The following is a 23,646-nucleotide window of genomic DNA, read 5'->3' on the forward strand; positions in this document are numbered from 1 at the left end:
CCGAGAAAATGAGTGTCTTACGTTAGTTGGATCACCCTGTATATTAATAATAAGAATTATATATTAACATACTAAATTATAACACTTTATATCTTACCACACCCCGTTCCGAACCTAACCGACACATTAAAATACTTAGGTTTAATCCTAGACAAACGACTAAAATTATGATACCTACCAATATTTCTATATATACAAAACAGCTGGTTTTATATTACATAATAATTTGTAAAGCAAAGGCATAGTTCATTGTCTATGAAAAACCGAAAAGCCTATGAATTCTATGCATTTAAAGCAGATGACAATCGCTGCACCCGCATCCTAAATGTCCTTTATTACCAAAATCAATTCGGGGTCCCGTCAGGATACAAGCAAGTGATGTTTATTTTGACATTTTCTAATCATATCAAAATAATACACAACTTTTTGACTTATAAGTACAATTTAAAACTATTAATGTTAGACGTTAAGAAGGATATCCCGAAAAGTAGTATTGACTGTCCGAAAAGTACCAATATTACTGAGATTATTATATGAGCCTTGGGTGGGGGGGGGGGGGTTATCCATTAGAGAGATGGAATGACGATAGATTTCTATCGTTAAAGTTAAAGTTTGACATTTTTTTAAAAGTTGTAAGTATTTTGTTATTTTGCTGTTTTTTCCCTGTACCCTTCTAATGTTTTTGTCTAACGTACATGGTTTAACAAAAAAAAACCCATTTATTTTTCATCATTTTAAATTTATTAATTATATCATAATTTTAGAATATATTTTTGTACTCTTGTGGTAACAGGCAAACATAATTTTTTTTTAAATTTGCAAAATTGCAAAATTTTTCAAAATCTAATTGAATCATTCGTTTGTAAAATAATTCGCTAGATATACTTTTTAGAGCTCTAGGAATAATTAAATATTTTTTTTTAAGTATGAGACCTCCTACACTCTTTTCCATAAACACACGTTATGATTATTTTCAAATGGGATGACGTCCTCAAAAAAATCTTATATTACCTTTAATTAATAAAATACACTTTTTTTATTTATAGTTGAAAGATGTATTAATTATTTGCATAGACATAGTAAGTTTTTTATTTTATTTTATTCTAAGAATTGGGTACATAAATTGCGTGAAGCGCAATGTTAATAAGAATTAAAATGATGCTTTATATAATTTTTCTTTAATGAATAATGACATAGTCTGCCCGTTCGGCGATTGCGCGGCTGGTGTTGCTATTTCTCGTGTTTTTCTAAAAATTCTGTAATTAAAAAAATGTATATATAAACTTAGGTTCCTTCTGTTGTACATTAAAATGTGTAGTGTAAATTATAGTAAGCTAATAACTGTCGTTTTGTTGGTAAGGATAACCTGTATAATTTAAATTCAGTAAAAATAACTTAGAGTTAAATAGTAAGCATAATTAGCTCAAAAGTATAATTTAACTCTAGGTATGATAACATATTCTAACCTTTCACTTTTTCTCGTTCTGTGTGTACATTTCGTGGTTTTGCTGTAATATTGAACATTTTTAAATATATATATATATATTTAGGTTCCTTTTATTGTACGTACAAAAATTGTACTATGTACATTTGTAGTAAGTTATTAACTAACGTTTTATTAATAAAGATAAGCTGTATATTTTGTATCCAGTAGAAATAATCAAAGTTAAGTATTGAAGATAATTTAGTCAAACCGTTGTAAATGCTGTAAACATTTATTTAGGTTTCAAAATGTATGTCCTACTAATAGTTTGTTCAAAAATATTATTCTTTCAAATTACTTAGTGTATGATTAGGAAAGATTTTTGGATGAATTTGTTTTAGTAAAATAATGAAAACAACTCACGCGCTGGTAAATCTGTAAAACAAAAAGGCAGTGGTGGTTAGTATTCAAATTATTAATAGTTATATTTTGGTGTTTTTTGGTGTAACTTTTTATTATACTAAGTTGAGATTACTGATTAGGGCTATGATAATTATAAATAACATATAATTACGTTTTGTGTTTTATCGAACAAGATTTAAAAAAAACGGTTTGTCGGTATGAAACAAACTGTCAAAATTGTTTAGTCATTAACCCCACGTAACATTTGGTATAAAATGAAAGAGATCTTAAATATACAGATAAAGTATATAACTATAATGACTAAATTGACTTTTTTCACCACACTACTGTATACTCAATGACGAAGCATTAATATTATTAGTACTATATTATCGGTTGTTTATAGTTAAAAAATGTGTAATTGATTTTTTCCGGTAAAACAAAGAAAATAACTTACGTTTTTCAGGTGTTTTCCCCGCTGAAAAACAAAAGGATTTTGTTATATATAGGTGATTAATATTTATACAAAATTCTAGAACAATGAAATCCTAGTTATGTGTACACTTGTAACAATATCAAAAACAAAATTATGGGTCTAGCTGTATGATCATTATCGATCAATTTTGGAGAGACCTTGTATAATCTAATGATGAGACATAATCTGTACATATTATAAATGCTGTAAACATTTTTTTAGGTTTTTAGGTACTCAGTGTACGCTATGGAAAGATTTATTTGTATTATTTAGTAACAAAGAAAATAACTTACGTCTTTCATCTATCCCAGACCCAGATCCAGGCCCAGACCCAGATCCCGCTGAAAAACAAAATGATTTTTTTATATTTGGGTTGTTAATATTTATTCAAAATTTCAAAAATGGTTGTTATTAATTAAACTCACACGAGTAATATTTTAAAGGCAGTAACATCACGCAACATATTTTGTTAAATAAACAAAAGTGATCTTAGATATGCAGCCAAAAAAAAATTATTATAATGACTATTTATCAGTTGATTTAGTTCACCATACCAGAATATTCTTTAAAATTACACAAGTGTATGCTTTGAAAAGATTAGTATGTTTTTTTTAGTAAATCAATGAAAATAACTTACTCAATTTTGGTGCTGGATAAAAAGCTGTAAAACAAAAGGGAAGTGGTAATTAATGAAATTATAAATTGTTATATTTTGGTGGTAAATATTTATAATAAATTTCAAAAATAATTGTTATTTAAAAAATTTGTAATTGATAATTCGTTTTGGAAAGTTTTCTGTGTTTACTAGGTGATTAATATTTATACAAAATTCTAGAACAATGAAATTCTAGTTATGTGTACACTTGTAACAATATCAAAAACAAAATTATGGGTCTAGCTGTATGATCATTTTGGACCAATTATGGTGAGACCTTGTATAAACTAACGATGAGACATAATCTGTACATATTATAAATGATGAAATAAAACGTTTTTTAAGGTTTAAAAAATGAGTATCTTATTAATAGTTCGTTCAAAAATAATATACTTACTCACTTTGTATGATTTTTTTAGTAAAACAAATAAAATAACTTACGAACTGCATTTATCCAAGACGCAGCTCCCGCTAAAAACCAAAAGGAGTTTGTTATACTTAGGTGGTTAATATTTATACAAAATTCCAGAAATGTACAAATTACTCAGTGTACGCTTTGGAAAGATTTATATGCATTGTTTTGTAAACAAAGAAAATAACTTACTGTTCTTAGTCCTAGATCCAGACCCAGACCCAGATTCAGATCCAGATCCAACTGAAATTTAATATAATAGAAATATTATAAACATTTAAGCTTAAAAAATGTGTAATTGATAACTCGTTCAAAAATAATATACTTTCAAATTACTCAGTGTACGCTTTGGAAAGATTAGTAAGCTTTTTTTTAGTTATTAATATAATAACTTACGATTTGGATTTCCCCCAGCCCCAGATCCCGCTGAAAAACCAAAAGGGTTATGTAAAATTTAGGTAGTTAATGTTTTTATGAAATTACAAAAACTATATTTATTAAAATACCTGACAACTTTGTTAGAATTAATACAAGCAACATAACAATGTATAAGAAACGCATTTTTGACAATATATATATAAAGATGACTGTCGTTTGCCTTTGGAAGTAACTGGAATACTAGTAAGTACCTACTATATTTTTCTTTTTATATTAGCTGCATGGTGTTTTGTTAATACTAAAAACCACATGTCTTGTAAGTTGTTTTTTGTTTGTACAAATTGCTCAGAAAATATTCAGCAACATTTGAATACACATTCGTACTAGAAGTGCGTCTTTGGAAACACGGATTTACAAAAACGTAACATGTTGGAGTTTTGAAAAAAATAACATACTAAGAAGCAGATGTCTAAAATGAATCATGGTACGAAAATAATACTGAAAAATAATAATAATAATCATAATATTCTATTATTTGTTCAATAATTCTTAGTAATTCTTGGTAGTTGAAAATATTTTTTAAATTTTTAATCGGAGTAAGGGTTTAGCTTCTGTCAATTAAGACTTTTAAAAGACAAACTACAGAGGTTTAACATATTTTGTGAGATGACTCAAATCTTGACCCTTTAAAAATTATATGCAATATAATAGATTTTATCATTTGCACATATTTTTAAGTTAAAAAAAAAAACAAAATGTGCTGTGACGCTATTACAATAACACGGTTCGATCTGTAAACATTACCGACCAACTGTTGTGCATATGAGTAAAATCAAGTTTTTCAAATCGCGTTATAAAATATTATTATGTTATTATAAAATTAATATAGTTTTTTTTAGGAAAATATAATACTCCAATTATATAACGATATTGACGACAAATCGCAGGAATGTTAATAAGTAAAATTTACTTAACATTCAATAACACATAATAATAATGATTATTCAACGAAATTGAGGGGCTGAGCACTTTCCAGAATATGCGTGCAATGGCATATTATTTAATATTAAAATTGTTTTTTTTTAATTGTACAAACCCGGTTTATTTTTTAAAAACCTTAATCATTTTAACTAAAAACTCCTAAGAACTGAAGTAAGAATATACGGAAGCATTTTATATTAATTAGTAAATATAGCATTCGTGTATTAATTTTATTATATAATAATATTTTAGGTATAAAACAATTATACCATAGGTTTTAAAAATGTTATAATGTGATTTGAAAAACACAATTTTACTCATATACACAATAGTTGGTCGGTATTTTTTACAGATCGAACCATAACAACCATAATATCGTATAATGGTGTTATATTTAATATGTTATTGTTATAGGGTCCGCTGTCGTAGGGGACCCCTTCGGGGCACAGGTAAACATGTCTTATATGCACACACAACCAACATTAATGAAACATATCATAGTTATAGCATTACCATTTGTATTTCAGAACGAATCTTAATCAATCAATAATAACAATTTTATAATATATAATTTTAATAGAACTGAAAGTAAGATTATACGGAAGCATTCCTAAGTATCGTTATAAAATTAGAGTATAGTTTTACCCTAATAAAATTTATATTAATTTTATTATATTATAATATAGAAGAATAGTTTAAAAAAAATATTATTATATGTTCAATGTTAAGAGAGGACATGTTTTTTATTTTTAAGACAATGATAATTTTTTGTATACTTTTTAACAAACATTCGTTATACAAAATCTCTTTTCGCTGATTTAGCATTATAAGCTTCTAAATACGAATAAATAGATTTTACATAGTATCAAGTCAAGATCATTTTTGGAATAAAAAATTAAAAAATAATTTTTTTTTTTTTAATAGGATTTACATTTTTTTTTCAAATTGTTTTTATACAATGTGATATCAAATTTTCAGAACTTTTTTATTTGTACTCCCCCTCTCCCAACTTAGTTTTTTTGATAGCAAATTGAGAATATTGTACTAAAATGTTTACTGGTCGATAACCAGTTTCGGTTAACTATTTTTGAATTATGTCCTTTTCGACATTCAACATAATATAATATGCCCTATTTAATAGGGCTTAGTGATCAAAAGGGCCTGTAATCATTGTGTTAAAAAATGAAACATTAAACATATAATAATATTTTCAATTATTTTTTTATTTTTTTTTAAGCTTTTACGAGCCATTTAAGCTCTTTGCTTCTAAAACCAATTCCCCCCGTACCTAACCGTAAAAATTTTAAATATTTATTCCGTATTATCTCTTTTTTCGTTTATATTATATTTTTGATGGGAATTATGAAAACAAATTTTTTTTTTCATATTAGACTATTGCTTAGTTAAAGTATAATAGGTATACACGCTTTAATGTAAAATATTCAAAAACTGTTTTTTTTCGCTATTTTTTTATGTATAGGCCATTTATGATTTTTCTCATGTACACTACAAATTAATGCGTGACTGCAAATAAGCTTAAAGGGATCAAAATTTGAGTCATCTCACATAATATAATAAACTTTTGTGGTTTGTCCTTTAAAAGTCTTAATTGAAGCTAAACCCCCACTCTGTAATAAATTGATATTTTAATTTAATTTAAAAATATTTTTTTCCGTATCTTTTTTTCAGTTTATATTACATTCTTAATGGGAATTATGAAAACTCATTTTGTTTTTTCATATTAGTTTATCGCTTAGCTAAGGTACAATATGTACACGCTTAACAGTCAAATATTCGGTTGTTTTTTATGTACAGGCCATATACATCAAATATTTTTCAACTAAAACTTTACGGCTTACTATGAATTATTAAAAAAAAATAAAATAATATAGTTTTTTTATTTGTTCAGTATTGTTTTTGTATCATGATACTGTTTAGACATCTGTTTCTTAGTTTATTATTTTTTTAAAACTCCAACATATTACCAACTATATGTTTTTGTAAATCCGTGTTTCGAATGACCCACTTCTAGTACGATTGTGTATTCAAATGTTGATGAATATTTTCTGAGCAATTTGTACAAACAAAAACCAACTAAACAAAAGCCTAACGGCTAAAAATATAAAACATGAAACATGCTTAAGCCAGCAAGCTACCAAGTAGTGATTATACGGGGTTATTTTTTTTTATCATGGGCCACTTATTATCTCATAGTATTTAACCAGAGAATATATTTTAATTAAAAGAAGCCGTCTAAGATTTGAACGGGTCGAACAAGACAGAATAGTCGACCAGACCTTTACAACTAAATATTACTTAGTTTTTCCATACTTAAATATTTTTAGAATAAATGTATTGTTAATGACTATTACTATTCTTTTGTGATAACTAGTAGAGTTAGTATAGCAAAGCACTAAGTCTGAAAATAAATATTAAAAGGACATCTGCTGTGCATCTGCCCTACTACAATAACATGGTTCGAACTGTATTCAATACCGACCAACTATTGTAATTGTGTAAAATCATGTTTTTCGAATCGCGTTATAAAATTAGTAGAGTACCTAAGGCTTAGTTTCAATTAATATTTTTAAAGGACAAACCACAAAAGTTTATTATGTTATATGACATGATTTAAATCTTGTTCTTTTTAAAATTATATGCATTATAATAGACTTCATCTATTATACATTTGCTTACATTTTTCAGTTAAAGTAATATAACTATATTGTACGATATTGAAAACAACTTGTTATGGTTCGATCTGTAAACATTACCGACCAACTGTTGTGTATATGAGCAAAATTATGTTTTCCATATCACATAATAACATTTCTAAAACCTAAGTTATTATTGTTTTATTCCTAAAATATTATTATACAATAAAATTATTATATTCTAAGTAGTGATTATTTCTGATTTACAATCTCCTTGCGATTTATGATGATTATACAGGGTGATTTATGTTTTATCATTGGCCACTTAATATCTCATAGTATTTAATAGGAATTACATTTTTTTTCATATTGTTTTTATTCCATGTTTTAACAATTTTTCAGAACTTTTTTATTTTTACCCCTTCCCAACATTTTGATAGCAACTTGTGAATTTTGAATATCGGATACATTTTATTAACTTTTGAAATTAAAATCAATGTACTAAATAAAAATAAGTTTAATAGTTTCGATGAACTATTTTTTAGTTATTGAAGTTTCAATTTTAGGGCAGGAGGAAAGTTGGAGTGTAGTATTATTTTTATCTGCCCGCATTTTTTAACCGCACTGGTGAAGTGGGAGGGGGTCCCATCCTAACTTTTAAACTCATATAACTTAAAAAATAATTTATAAAATCTAATTATCAACCAGTTAAAGTGTTTGGTATATTATTCTAAATTTAAAAAGTTAATGAAATATATGCATTACCATTTAATTTCAAAAGTTGCTATCAAAAATACTAAGTTGGGAGGTGGTTAAAACCTAAGCTGCGACTACTCGTTATTATTTCAATTTATGTTTATAGTAGGCGCGCTAATTTAGTATCGCAATTTAGAGTCAAAATTTAGTGTCATTTTTGGGCTGGGGGGCCAAGACTAAAGCATATTCTATGCTAAAAAAAAATCAGCCATTTTTCAGCCGAGTCTGCAACCACGATAGAACATTTTCATGTCTCGTTGAAGTACCGAATAAATTAAGATTAGTTGTGGAGTTATAATTAAAAAAAAAAAAATTACATGGAGCTTCCAGTTACAGCATAAGGCCAAGGAGATTAAAAAATTATGTACAATCAAGTTTCTGGCTAAAATTGTAGTGTTTATTATCTGGCCAAAACTAACTTAACATAGAGTGTTAAACTATTTTGAATTTATTATTTAGTTCTAAGTTGAACGTTGAACGTACAACATATCTCTTTTCTCTTATCTTCTATATCTTACCCCTATCCCCTACCCACTATCTCCCGTCCCTATCACTCACCCCTATCCCCTACCCCCTATCTCCCACCCTATCACTCACCCCTATCTCTTCTCTCATATCAGATAACAGTGTAACGCTTTTTTCGGTTATGTAGCGGCTAATTCTCACCCCTATCTCCCATCCCTATCTCCCGTCCCCAACCCCATCTCCGTGTGGTAACGCTTTTTCGTTACGCTTTTTTGGTAACGCTTTTTCGGTTATGTGCCAGAGCTAAGACATGAAAATGTCAAAATATGATTAAAACTAACATATATCAAATTCACATTGTAATATTATCTGTATTATCTATGTTATAACGCGATTTGAAAATATGATTTTACTCATATACACAACAGTTGGCCGGGAATGTTTACAGATCGAACCATAACATGTTATTTTCAATATTGTACAATGGTGTTATATATTTTAGACATCTGTTTCTTAGTATGTTATTTTTTCAAAACTCCAACATATTACGATCTATATGTTTTTGTAAATCCGTGTTTCGAATGACGCACTTCTAGTTTGATTATGTATTCAAATGTTGATAAATATTTTTTTTTTTTTTTTTTTGTTTTTTTATTTAGAATTTGTACAATCTGTAATAAATGTAATTACAATAAGAACAAAGGATAAATTACATGGTAGGCAAATATATAATAATACATTGATACAGTAGACTTGTTAGAAGAGGCCAGCCAGAGCTGGTACTTCATGACGTGTGAGATCGTGGATTAGTCAATCAATAGATCGCGACACCACGTTCGCTTTAGGCGCCTTCTGGGGTCACCAGGGATTGTGTGCACGGATAGTTCCGAGATCAGGGGGTTTTTATGGCTAAAGGTTTTGGAGTGTAGGCGTTTGTAGAAGGTTTTGGCAGAGTTAAGGACTGTTGGGATGGAGAGATCTTTGTGGAGGGTATCATTGGAGACGTAAAATGGGGCTTTTGTTAATAGACGGAGACATTTATTTTGAAATGTTTGTATTTTATAGATATTGGATGGTTTGGCAGCTCCCCATAGCTGGATGCCATAGGTCCAAATGGGTTTGAGGAGTAGTTTGTAAATTAAAAGTTTGTTTTGGAGGTTGAGGTGTTTTGTTGTTAGAAGGAAGCGTAATTGACGGAGGCGGTTGTTTAAGACGAGACGCTTAGCATGGATATGAGTTGCCCAAGTAAGACGCCGGTCTAGGTGTAAACCCAGGTATCGAACATTTTGAGCGGTTGGAAGGGGTATGTTATTGAGATAAATATGAGGGCAGTCTGTTTGTTTTAAAGTGAATGTGCAGTGGACGGATTTAGTCTCGTTGATTTTTATCCCCCAATCTTTATACCATGTTGATAATAGATTTAGGTGATTTTGGATGAAGTTTGACGCCGTTACAGGATCGGCGTGGAGGGCTAGAAGAGCTTTATCATCGGCAAAGTCACCGGTAGTGGTGTAAGGTGTTGTGGGCTGATCTGAGGTAAAAAGATTAAATAATAAAGGGGCTGCGACAGCACCTTGAGGCACACCAGCACGAATTGAAGATATTTCAGACAAGGAGGAACCTGAACGTACGGCGAAATGTCTATTTTCTAAGTAGGATTTAAATAATAGATAAAAATATGGAGGAAGAAAGGATTTTAGCTTAAAGAGGAGGCCTTCATGCCACACTTTGTCGAAGGCCTGGGCCATGTCTAGGAATGCACCCGTGCATACTAGCTTTTTTTCTAGTGTGTATGATACTTTGTCAACAAGGCGGTGCACTTGGTGTATAGTTGAGTGATTGTGTCGAAAACCAAATTGGGTGTTAGGGAGGTTGATTTCAATGGCAGAAAGGGTACGTTTTAAAATAAGTTTTTCAAAAATCTTGGAAAATAAGGGAAGAAGACTGATGGGTCTATATGATTCCGGGGAGTCCGGGGGTTTTCCTGGCTTGAGAACCATGATGATCACTGAAAATTTCCATAGAATTGGAAAGTAGGAGAGTCTGATTATAGAGTTATAAATGTAAGTTAGTAGGAGTAAAGTTTTTTTTGGTAGTTGTGTTGCCACTTCTGCAGTAATTAGATCATAGCCTGGGGTTTTTCGTTTAGCAGATTTTTGAATTGCGTGTTTAACTTCACTTGGCCTAATGTGTTTAGGAGGTAAAGTCATGGGTAAAGAGCAGGAGAGGAAACTGTCTACTTTTTCAATTTGGTTTGGACATATAACATTATAGTGTGGTTGGAAGGTAGCCGTTAAGTGGTGGCGATATAGGTTGGCTTTTTCTAGATCACTGATGGCCCAAGTACCGTCGGCTTTTTTCAGAGGAGGTACAAATGGTTTGGATCGAAGGATTTTCCTTGTATTTTGCCAGAGTGAGTTATCATTGGATGATAAGGAAATAAGATGTCTGGTGAAGTTTTTAGATCTAACTGAGGCTAGAATCCTTTTAAGTTTATTAGATAGATTGTTAAATTTCCGTTTATCAGAGGGGTATTTAGTTCTTTGCCAGGTAGCGCGGGCTCTTCTTTTTTCAGAGATAAGGACTCTTATATGTAAAGGAAGATTTTCAGTGTGTATTGTAGGAGGGTAAGGAGTGGAACATGACCAAGCTGTTTCTTGAATTGATTTGGTGAGGAGATGTACAGCTTCATCTATCTCATCAGGAGATTTTAGGCTAAGTTTAAGATTGGTTTGATTTTGTAGCGTTAACCTGAATTTATCCCAGTCCATCCGGCCTTGAATAAGACTAGGTTGTTTTAGTTTATTTAAGGGAGCAGTATCAATTGTTAAAAGGACAGATGAGTGATCAGAGCACAGGTCATTTAGGTTGGATGTCAAGGTATGTAGACTATTTGGGATTTTAGATATGAAAAAGTCGAGAATATCTGGTTTTTTTTCTGTGTGAAGTAGGCCAGTAGGTTGGAGAGGGAGGAGAATGAATTTTATAGTTTTGTGATTGGGTTAGGAATTTAAGAGTGTTTCCACGAGGGTTATTCGCACGACAGCCCCAATGTGTGTTCTTTGCGTTAATGTCACCTCCTATGATGAATTTTTGACCAAGTGTAAGGAAAAAGTTATTAAATTGATTTAAAGTGATGGTATGTTGAGGGGGACAGTATACTGCGTAGATATGTATGGGGATATTGTTTAGTGTCAGGGATATACCAGAAGCTTGTATATGATCTGTTTGATATTGTGGTAGGGGATAGAACACTAGTGAGGACCTAACTATGATGGCGGCTCCGGCATGTGCTGTGCCATCCGGGTGGTTAGTTTTAAAGACTTGAAAGCCAGGTAGATTGAAATGTGAGGAATTTGTAAAATGGGTTTCTGAGATAAGTGCGATGTCAATTCTATTGTTTTGTAGTGTAGCTAGTAGTTCGTTTTTGTGTTTTGTTAGGCCGTTGGAATTCCAAGTTAGGATGAGAAGCGATTTTGAAGTGGTAAGGTTAGTTGACATTATTGGGCTTAATGAGGGTTGAAAGAACTGTAGTGAGGAGGGATATTAGAGGATTAATAATTGACTTAAACTCATCAAGAAATTTAAGGAGTGATATTTCGTTGTTGTTTGTTGGTGTAGGATTTAGGTTGGGTTGGTTACTCCCAGTTACATTTGCATACGAACGTGGTTTTTGCGAGTTTTCGGTGGTTGATTGTAGATGGCGGTGTTCTGGGTTGGAGTTTGGGTTGAGTGGCGGTGGTTGTTGAGGTTTTTTGCTTGAAGTGTTATGTTTGCGGCTTAGTTGCTTGTATATTTGACATCCTTTATAGTTAGCTGGATGTGGTCCTTCACAGAGGGCACACTTAGCTGGTAGGTCTGGTGATTTTTTACAAGAGGGGGAGGGGTGGTTGGCCCCACATTTGACACATTTTGGTTGGTGTGCACAGTAGGAACGGGTGTGGCCATAGGCTTGACAGTTCTGACATTGAGGTATCTGTCGTCTCTTATAGGGTTCCTCAATTTTAACCTTTGTATGTAGAAGGGAGGAAATATCAAATATGTTACTGTCACTACCTTTAGGGTCAATATCCACAAAAAAGAGGGGCAACGGTGTTTTTGTAAGCTGATGTTTGATGTTGGTGACATTTTTGACAGTGTGGCCTATTTCTTCTAGTGCTGAGGCAATATCTGTTTCTGGGGTGGATGGATGTAAATTTCTAATAACAACTCTTAAAGATTTGTCTGATATTAACTGATAAGTGTGATATTGGGCGTCAATTTCTTTTAAGAAATGTATTATTTTCCTATAATTATCTGGGGTATCTGTCTGTATTTTGAGTTGATTCGTTGTTGATTTACAAGAAAAAGTGTCTGGGCCAATGATCTCCAAAAAACTTTTTCGCAAGCCTATGAAGTCAAGAACGCCTTTGATAAAAATGGGTGGAGGTAGCATGCTTTTCGGTGCATTATTGTTGGTATCCGGCTGCTCCTGATTAGTATCATTAAATATGTTATCGTCAACGTCGGGTTCTTCAGTAGTGAGAACAGAATAGCGGTTTGAAGTTACAAATAACTTTGATTTCTTTATGTTGTTAGTAAGTGGTGATTGCGGTGGGGAGGAGGAAGATGATAATGGACGTTTATTGTCATTAGTTGGGTTTTTATTTTTTTTGTTGTTGACTATCTGGTTTCGTACAATTTTAATAGGCGATACGGGACCGTCAGAAGTGGTTGGAGTAGCCATGTCGCTGTGTGTTATCGAAAGTCCAAAGGTCACCACACGCAGCGGAGCGTCGGTGCCTCACGTTTGTAATGAGTGTATAGCAGACACGCGAAAATTATGTATAATAATATTAGCAATATTACTTGGTGCGAACTTATGAAAATTAAGTCTCAGCAAGGCTAGTTAAGTGTAGAGTACAACACTCGTCGTCTGGTGTGAAATGCAGATTTTTTCCGTGTGGGGTAGAGCCATAGAATTGAACATAACTCGAGAGCGGAATAAAATGCGTACGCACTAGCGGACTGTTCGCGCGGAACTGATAAATATTTTAACTGTAAAATCGTATTTTTCAAATCACATTACAACATTTATAAAACCTGTGGTATTATTGTTTTATATCTAAAATATTACTGTATAATAAAACTAATAAAGATTTTATTAGAAAAATAACAATTCTCCAGTTATATAACGATACTAGGAATCCTTCCTTATATTCTTACTTCAGTGCTCAGGAGTTTTTATTGAAAATTGTTAAGGTTGTATAAAAATAAACTGGTTTATACAATTTTAAAGTAATTTTATATGCCTTGGAACGCATATTCTAGGAAGTGCTTCTTAGCCCCTCAATTTCTTTGAATAATACTTATTACTGCATCAACCCCCGACAAGCATGGCAGAAATGACATGCGCCCTCTGGCGAACGAACTGGCATAAGTTAGCTATAGCCCTCCCGGTCAGATACACCATACGAATATATATTTTATAATCGGAGTATTGTTTTTTCCTAATAAAATCTATATTAATTTTATTAACATATTCTAATAATGTTTTATGTATAAAAACAAATACTTAAGATTTTAGAATTATTATTATAACGCGATTTGAAAAGCATGATATTACACTTGTATGTATACAATAGTTGGTTGGTTTTGTTTACTGATCAAATCAGGTTATTGTAGTAGATTCGCAGCAGATGTTCTTTTAAAATGTATATTTTGACTTTTGTGCTTTACTACACTTAAAATACCAAAATAAAGAACTTGATCATTTTTATTAAAAATAATTTCTATAGACCTGTGACCTCTCCGTCCCCTCTATGCTTTGATTCCATATTCCCTCACCATACTGTACTAGATGAAATGTCTTTCAAATAAACGCGTTGATGCTAATTTATAAGCACTGCACCTCATTTTGCTGGTGTATACTGTGCTTGGTTTGGACTTTAATGGTTTGAAAATACTAACTACTGATTCGCATCGAAGCGTTTATTCGAAAGTGATTTTATCACTTTCAATTGTAATAATTGTTTTAAACCTGCGACCTCCTTATCATCACTATGCCCTATTTAATAGGGCTTAGTGATCAAAAGGGTCTATTATCATTGTGTTAAAAAATAAAAACATTAAACATGTAATAATGTTTTCGTTTTTTTATTAAAAATTTTAAATATTTATTCCGTAATTTTTTTTTTTCGCTTATACTGTATTCTTGATAGGATATATGAAAACACGTGTTGTTTTTTCCATATTAGATTATCGGTTAGTTAAGGTGTAAGGTATACACGCTTTAAAGTAAATATTCGGTTGTTTTCTTTATGTATAGGCTATATACGATTTTACTCATACACACAACAGTTGGCCGGTAATGTTTACAGATCGAACCATATTATGATGTTTTCAATATCGTACAATGGTATTATATTTTTTTTTTATAGTAAATTTATAATAGATAAAGCATACCTTACAGCTTAATTAAGCGGTAATTTAATATGAAAAAAGCAAAATGCGTTTCATAATTCCCATCAAGAATAGAATAAAAACGAAAAAATAGATAATACGGAAAAAATATTTTTAATTTGGGCCCGGTTCTCCAACTAAAAGTTTATTCATCGAATTACTATTTCGCAAATAAATTTAGTTAAGGAATAAAATAAATAATGAAGCATTATAGAAAGACAAAATAAAGTAATTAAGTAGTAAAAACTCAAGGTTTAATTTTTCTTTTTACATTGTCCCTTAAATTTTAATGTTGGGTAACTGTTTTTTTTTTACATTATAACTAGAATGCATGTACTTAATTTTATGGTTTCTAGAATAATTGATTAGTATATTTTTAGTAAATTAATTACGTAAAGGCTGTATACATGATGTGTGCGTGCAATGTAATTTGTTCATGATGTACTTTATATGTGCAGCAAGCACAATAAGCCGCGTTGGGTCCGAATAAAGTGTTTGGTTATATCATTAAGGAAGTGTATTATATGATTCTAATTTTCTATTCTATTCTACTTATTTATTTTATTTATTCTGTATTAAAAAAACTTTTGAACAAACGTTTCAATGCGAAATCGTAGATGATCAAATTCACTATAAGTAGTTAAGACTTATTATTGCATTAAGACAATTGCACAATTTTTTCACAATCTATTTGAATCGTTCGTTTTGTAAAATAATTCGCTAGAAAGGCATTTAAGCGCTCTAGCAGTAATTAATTATTTTTTCTTAAATATCTGATAACCGATTTGTATTAAATTATTTTAACGAATGAGACCTTGGTTTAGTTTCGAGTTAGGACTCTTTTTTTTTTTTATTATTTTTTTTAGGACCATCACATTTTTTTTGACAGCGATTCAAAGAAAAAATGTCATCTAAACATAACTACGCATATTATTCACTATATTGACTATATAATAAGTGTAGACAATTTTTTTTTGCATAATTAAAATAATGAAAACTTAATCTAGGTTCTTTCGTCGATTTGTTTTTTATATTATCTACACAATTTTCATAACTATTATTTTAATTAAGACATTATTTTACTTTTATAAACGCGTGTAATTAAAATAGAATTTACGTTTTCTCAAAAAATCCGACGAGCGAATCTAGATAAAGTTTTTTTCTTTTTAATGATATCGAAATATGTTCTCTATGACTATTTCGCTTTGAAATCACTCTTTTCCATAAACACACATACGATTATTTTCAAATGGTATGGCATCCTCTTAAGCACAAAAAAATCGTATATTACCTTTAATTAATAAAATGCTCTTTTTTTATTTATAGTTGAATGATTTATTTATTTATTATTTATTCTAATAAAAGTGAACATATATTGCGTGAAGCGCTATGTTTAAAATAATTAAAATTATGATTTATATAATTTGTATTAAATGTATAATGCCCGTAGTCTGCCCGTTCGGCGATTGCGCGGCTGGTGTTGCTATTTCTCGTGTTTTTCTAAAAATTCAGTAATTAAAAAAATTTATATATAAGCTTAGGTTCCTTCTGTTGTACATTAAAATGTATAGTGTAAATTATAGTAAGCTAATAACTGTCGTTTTGTTGGTAAGGATAACCTGTATAATTTAAATTCAGTAAAAATAACTTAGAGTTCAATAGTGAGCATAATTAGCTACGATAACATATTCTAACCTTTCACATCTTTAGGAGTTGGTTTTTTTTTTGGGGTTGCTGTAATATTAAAAAAAATTATATATATTATAGGTAATATATTTAGGTTCTTTTTATTGAACGTACAAAAATTGTACTGTGTACATTTGTAGTAAGTTATTAACTAACATTTTGTTAATAAAGATAATTTAGTCAAACCGTTGTAAATGCTGTAAACATTTATTTAGGGTTTAAAAAATGCGTGTCTTACTAATAGTTCGTTCAAAAATATTATTCTTTCAAATTACTTAATACATGAATTGGAAAGATTTTTGGATGAATTTGTTTTAGTTAAGTAATGAAAATAACTCACGCGCTGGTAAAACTGTAAAACAAAAAGGCAGTGGTTAGTCTTCAAATTATTAATTGTTATACTTTGGTGTTTAATATTTATAAAAAATTTCAAAAATTATTGTTACTTATGTACACTCGAGTGCTTTAACATTGCTACTAGCACCATAACAAATTACAAGTAATGCATTTTGGTAAGTATTATTGTTGGCGAATGAAAGAAACAAAAAAAAAAAAACCTAAACTTTTTAATATACTAAATTGAGATTATGACTCTGATAATTATAAATAACATATAATTACGTTTTCGAACAAAATTAAAAAAAAACAGTTTGTCGGTATGAAACAAATTGTCAAAAATGTTTAGTCATTAACACCACGTAACATTTGTTAATCAATGAAATTGGTGTTAAATATGCAGATAAAGGATATAATTATAATGACTAAAACGACTTTGTTCACCAGACTACTGTATACTCAAGAGCGAATCATTATAATTGTACATATTATAAATACTATAATTTATGGTTAAAAATTATGTAATTGATAATTCGTTCAAAAATATAAATATTCTACAAAATTACTCAAGTTGAACAAATTTGTATGTTTTTTTTAGTAAAACAAAAAATCTTACTTTTATCTACATAAGCCGCTTTTCCGTCTGAGAAACAAAAACATTTTGTTATATTTAGGTGGTTTATATTTATACAAAATTCTAGAACTATGAAATTCGAGTTATGTGTACACTTATACAATATCGGGAATAAAATGATGGTCTAGCTGTATGATCATTATCGATCAATTTTGGAGAGACCTTGTATAATCTAATGATGAGACATAATCTGTACATATTATAAATGCTGTAAACATTTTTTTAGGTTTTTAGGTACTCAGTGTACGCTTTGGAAAGATTTATTTGCATTATTTAGTAACAAAGAAAATAACTTACGTATTTTATTTGCCCCAGACCCAGATCCATGTTTAGACCCAAATACCGCTGAAAAACAAAAGGGTTTTGTTATATTCAGGTGGTTAATATTTATACAAAATTTCAAAAATGGTTGTTATTAATCAAACTTAAATTATTTTTTTGTTAATTTTCACTAGTATCTAATGACGATAACTAGTTATCTCACGAGTAACATTTCAAAGGCAGTAACATCACGCAACATATTTTGTTAAATAAACAAAAGTGATCTTAGATATGCAGCCAAAAAAAAATTATTATAATGACTATTTATCAGTTGATTTAGTTCAACATACCAGAATATTCTTTAAAATTACACAAGTGTATGCTTTGAAAAGATTAGTATGCTTTTTTTAGTAAATCAATGAAAATAACTTACTCAATTTTGGTGCTGTATGAGAAGCTGTAAAACAAAAGGGAAGTGGTAATTAATGAAATTATAAATTATTATATTTTGGTGGTAAATATTTATAATAAATTTCAAAAATAATTGTTATTTAAAAAATTTGTAATTGATAATTCGTTTTGGAAAGATTTCTGTGTTTACTAAAAAAACCTAACTTACGTCTTTCAGGCGGGGTCGCCTCTGAAAAACATAAGGATTTTGTTATATTTAGGTGATTAATATTTATACAAAATTCTAGAACAATGAAATTTTAGTTATGTGTACACTTATACAATATCGGAAACACAAATATGGTTCTTGCTGTATGATCATTATCGATCAATTATGGTGAGACCTTGTATAATCTAATGATGAGACATAATCTGTACATATTATAAATGCTGAAATGTTTTTAGGTTTAAAAAATGAGTATCTTATAAATAGTTCGTTCAAAAATAATATACTTCCAAATTACTACAGTGTACGCTTTGGAAAGATTTATATGCATTTTTTAGTAAACAAAGAAAAAAACATACGTGTAGAATAGTCCTCAGACCCAGATCCAGACCCAGATCCCGCTGAAAAACAAAAGGATTTTGTTATATTTAGGTGGTTAATGCTTATACGAAATTCCAAAAATTATATTTATTCAAATACCTGAGAATAATGTTAGAATTGCCACAAGCAACATAACAGTGCACAAGAAATGCATTTTTGACAATATCTATAAAGATGACGGTCGTTTGCCTTTGGAAGTAACTGGATTACTAGTGGTGACCTACTATATTTTTTTTCTTATATAAGCTGCGTAGTATTTGGTTAATAGTAAAAACTACATGTTTTATAAGTTGTTCTTTGTTTGTACAAATTGCACAGAACATATTTATCAACATTTTAATACAAAATCGTACGAGAAGTGGGTCATTCGAAACACGAATTTACAAAAACATATAGTTGGGGCAATATGTAGGAGTTTTGAAAAAATAACATACTAAGAAACAGATGTCTAAAAAGTATCATGATACAAAAACAATACTGAAAAATAGAGAAACATAATATTCTATAATTTGTTCAACAATTCTTAGTAAGCCGTACAGTTTTAGTTTAATTTTTTTTTTAATTTTTAAACGGAGTAAGGGTATAGCTTCTTTCAATTATGACTTTTAAAGGACAAACTACAAAAGCCTAATATATTATGTGAGATGACTCAAATCTTGATCCCTTTAAAATGATATGCAATATAATAGATTTTATTATTTGTACATATTTTTCAGTTAAAAAAATATAATACCAATGTATGATATTGAAAACAACATGTTATGGTTCGATCTGTAAACATTACCGAACAACTGTTGTGTAAATGAGTAAAATCATGTTTTTCAGATCGCATCATAACATTTCTAAAACCTATGGTATTATTGTTTTTATACCTAAAATCTTGATATGTAAAAAAATTAATATATATGACACTAGGAAAACACAATAATGCAATTATATAACGTTAATAGGAACGCTTCCGTATAATATTACAGCTTACTTCAGTTCTTGGAATTTTTTAACGAAAATAATTAACGTTTTTAGCTTCGATGCGATGCAGGGGAGGTATTAATTTTTTTTAAATAATCCGGTTTTATAAAATTTCGAGTCAAACAATAATACATAAAATAAAACAACTGAATATTTTACTTTAAAGCGTGTATACCTTACACTTTAACTACGCAATAATCTAATATGAAAAAACAAAATGCGTTTTCATAATTTCCATCAAGAATATAATATAAACGAAAAAAAAATTTTACGGAAAAAATATTAAAAATAATTAAATGAAAATACAGGTTGATCCACTTATCGTGAACCACTCAATATGTCATAGGGTTTAGTAAGAAATTTAATAGTTTTTTTTCATATTTCTTTTATACAATGCAATCTCAATTTTTCACATTTATTTTGTTTTTACCCCCTCCCAACTTTTTTGATAGCAACTTTTAAAATTTCAATTGGAACGTAAATATTTTATTAACTATTCTTATTAAACCCTATGAGATATTGAATGGATCCCGGTAAGTGGATCACCCTGTATATGTTAAATGTTAAGAGAGGACATATTTTCCATTTTAAGACATTGATCATTTTTTTGTATACTTTTTAACAAACGTTCGTTGTTTGTGCGTCATTCGAAACACAAATTTACAAAAACATATAGTTGGTAATATGTAGGAGTATTAAAAAAATAACATACTAAGAAACAGATGTCTTAAATGAATCATGGTACAAAAATAATACTGAAAAATTAAGAACTATATTATTCAATTATTTGTTAAATATTTTTTGGTAGGCCGAAAAATATAGTTGAAAAATATATTTTTTTTTAAATGTTTAAACTGAGTAAGGGATTAGCTCAATTAATACTATTAAATATTTTATATATTATATGAGATGACTCAAATCGTAATTCCTTTAAAATAATTTGCAATATAATATATTTTATCATTTGCACATATTTTTCAGTTAAAATAATATAACGCCTTTGTACGATATTGAAAACAATATGCTATAGTTCGATCTGTTAAACATACCGACCAACTATTGTGTATATGAGTAAAATCGTATTTTTCAAATCACATTATAACATTTCTAAAACCTATGGTATAATTGTTTTATACCTAAAATATTATTATATAATACAATTAATACACGAATGCTATACTTACTAATTAATGTAAAATGCTTCCGTATATTCTTACTTCAGTTCTTAGGAGTTTTTAGTTAAAATGATTAAGGTTTTTTAAAAATTAACCGGTTTTGTACAATTAAAAAAAATCAATTTTAATATTAAATAATATGCCATTGCACGCATATTCTGGAAAGTGCTCAGCCCCTCAATTTCGTTGAATAATCATTATTATTATGTGTTATTGAACGTTAAATAAATTTTACTTTCTAACATTCCTGCGATTTGTCGTCAATATCAGCTGTTCCATATTAATTGTCATTATCATTACCATCAGCAATGATTAGTTATTATTTCCACATCAGGGTAATATATTCTAATGTTTATGGAATATGAATGTAAAATTTAAAATCTTCAGTAGCCGGGGGCATAATATTATGTCAAATATCAAAAATTTGATTACAACATTTTCACTATTACTAATAGGAACAAGTTTTTGTTTTTGAAATCATTAAGTTTATTAGTTTTCATCGTAAATTGTAGGGCAATATAAAATTTAGTCGCAATTAGGGATTTTATAAACACAATAAATTGACAATACTTCAATGTATCAACAAAACGGCACATGATTTTTCCGGATTCTGAATACACAATGCAAGTCACGGTGCACGCACTTTTTTGGCATGATAATATTTTAATATCGTAATCAAAATTTGAAGCGGTTGAGTTAGAAAAGAATTTCATCAAGTCTTGTCTGCTGATAAGATATGTGAACAATTTACTAAACGTTTGTAAGATGTCACGGTTTCCGACCGCAGGTACAGAACCGCATATAAACTTAGGTTCCTTCTGTTGTACATTAAAATGTATAGTGTAAATTATAGTAAGCTAATAACTGTCGTTTTGTTGGTAAGGATAACCTGTATCATTTAAAATCAGTAAAAATAACTTAGAGTTAAATAGTAAGCATAATTAGCTCAAAAGTATAATTTAACTCTAGGTATGACAACATATTCTAACCTTTCACTTTTTATCGTTCTGTGTGTACATTTCGTGCTTTTGCTGTAATATTTAACATTTTTAAATATATATATATATATATATATATATTTAGGTTCCTTTTATTGTACGTACAAAAATTGTACTGCGTACATTTGTAGTAAGATATTAACTAACGTTTTATTAATAAAGATAAGCTGTATATTTTGTATCCAGTAGAAATAATCAAAGTTAAGTAGTGAAGATAATTTAGTCAAACCGTTGTAAATGTTGTAAACATTTATTTAGGTTTAAAAAATGCGTGTCTTACTAATAGTTCGTTCAAAAATATTATTATTTCAAATTACTCAATACATGATTTGGAAAGATTTTTGGATGAATTTGTTTTAGTAAAATAATGAAAACAACTCACGCGCTGGTAAATCTGTAAAACAAAAAGGCAGTGGTTAGTATTCAAATTATTAATAGTTATATTTTGGTGTTTTTTGGTGTAACTTTTTCTTATACTAAGTTGAGATTACTGATTAGGGCTATGATAATTATAAATAACATATAATTACGTTTTGTGTTTTATCGAACAAGATTTAAAAAAAACGGTTTGTCGGTATAAAACAAACTGTCAAAATTGTTTAGTCATTAACCCCACGTAACATTTGGTATTAAATGAAAGAGATCTTAAATATTCAGATAAAGTATATAACTGTGGTATACTCAATGACGAAGCATTAATATTATTAGTACTATATTATCGGTTGTTTATAGTTAAAAAATGTGTAATTGATTTTTTCCGGTAAAACAAAGAAAATGACTTACGTCTTTCAGGTGGTATCCCCGCTGAAAAACAAAAGGATTTTGTTATATTTAGGTGAATAATATTTATACAAAATTCTAGAACAATGAAATTCTAGTTATGTGTACACTTGTACAATATCGAAAACAAAATTACGGGTCTAGCTGAATGATCATTATCGATCAATTATGGTGAGACCTTGTATAAACTAACGATGAGACATAATCTGTACATATTATGAATGCTGAAATAAAACGTTTTTTAAGGTTTAAAAAATGAGTATCTTATTAATAGTTTGTTCAAAAATAATATACTTCCAAATTACTCAGTGTACGCTTTGGAAAGATTTATATGCATTTTTTGTAAACAAAGAAAATAACTTACTGTCCTTAGTCTTAGATCCAGACCCAGACCCAGATCCAGATCCCACTGAAATGTAATATAATAGAAATATTATAAATATTTAAGCTTAAAAAATGTGTAATTGATAATTCGTTCAAAAATAATATACTTTCAAATTACTCAGTGTACGCTTTGGAAAGATTAGTAAGCTTTTTTTTAGTAATTGATATAATAACTTACGATTTATATTTCCCCCAGTCCCAGATCCCGCTGAAAAACAAAAGGGTTATGTTAAATTTAGGTGGTTAATGTTTATACGAAATTACAAAAACTATATTTATTAAAATACCTGACAACTTTGTTAGAACTAATACAAGCATCATAAAAATGTATAAGAAACGCATTTTTGACAGTATATATAAAGATAACTGTCGTTTGCCTTTGGA

The 23,646-nt window shown here is 29.3% G+C and overlaps 1 protein-coding gene across 3 annotated transcripts; it reads right to left on the reverse strand.

Moving 5' to 3' along the window:
- Window positions 1-1,751: 1,751 nt before the first annotated feature.
- On the reverse strand, window positions 1,752-23,646 carry LOC126834827 (uncharacterized). 3 transcript variants are annotated; one of them, XM_050567015.1, is made up of 8 exons: window positions 23,550-23,646; window positions 3,764-3,793; window positions 3,560-3,610; window positions 3,397-3,426; window positions 2,938-2,961; window positions 2,594-2,641; window positions 2,283-2,303; window positions 1,806-1,858 (listed from the first exon to the last, which is right to left on the reverse strand). In XM_050567015.1, the coding sequence occupies exons 1-8, from the start codon at window positions 23,602-23,604 to the stop codon at window positions 1,821-1,823; spliced, it is 297 nt and encodes a 98-aa protein (XP_050422972.1). In that variant the 5' UTR covers window positions 23,605-23,646; the 3' UTR covers window positions 1,806-1,820. The 3 variants fall into 3 exon arrangements, with proteins under 3 accessions (XP_050422973.1, XP_050422972.1, XP_050422971.1); XM_050567014.1 differs by lacking the exon at window positions 23,550-23,646 and adding an exon at window positions 3,874-3,975; XM_050567016.1 differs by lacking the exons at window positions 2,938-2,961; window positions 3,397-3,426; window positions 3,560-3,610; window positions 3,764-3,793; window positions 23,550-23,646 and adding exons at window positions 18,393-18,416; window positions 18,579-18,599; window positions 18,935-18,976; window positions 19,056-19,160 and having other exon boundaries at window positions 1,752-1,858.

This window comes from Adelges cooleyi, unplaced genomic scaffold (genome assembly GCF_023614345.1).
Source record: "Adelges cooleyi isolate 19-005CV unplaced genomic scaffold, UGA_ACOO_1.1 ACOO_flye_CR_arks_rails_tigmint_CR_PRNA_21, whole genome shotgun sequence".
NCBI classification, from domain to species: domain Eukaryota; kingdom Metazoa; phylum Arthropoda; class Insecta; order Hemiptera; family Adelgidae; genus Adelges; species Adelges cooleyi.

Excerpts from the sequence above, each read along its gene's own strand:
- LOC126834827 (XM_050567015.1), bottom strand. The coding sequence starts at position 23,604 with ATGCGTTTCTTATACATTTTTATGATGCTTGTATTAGTTCTAACAAAG. Across the intron at positions 2,962-3,396 it reads GTCTTGGATAAATGCAGTTC|CTTTTTATCCAGCACCAAAA; the intron begins GTAAGTTATTTT and ends TTTGTTTTACAG. Across the intron at positions 2,304-2,593 it reads GTCTGGGATAGATGAAAGAC|CGGGGAAAACACCTGAAAAA; the intron begins GTAAGTTATTTT and ends TTTGTTTTTCAG.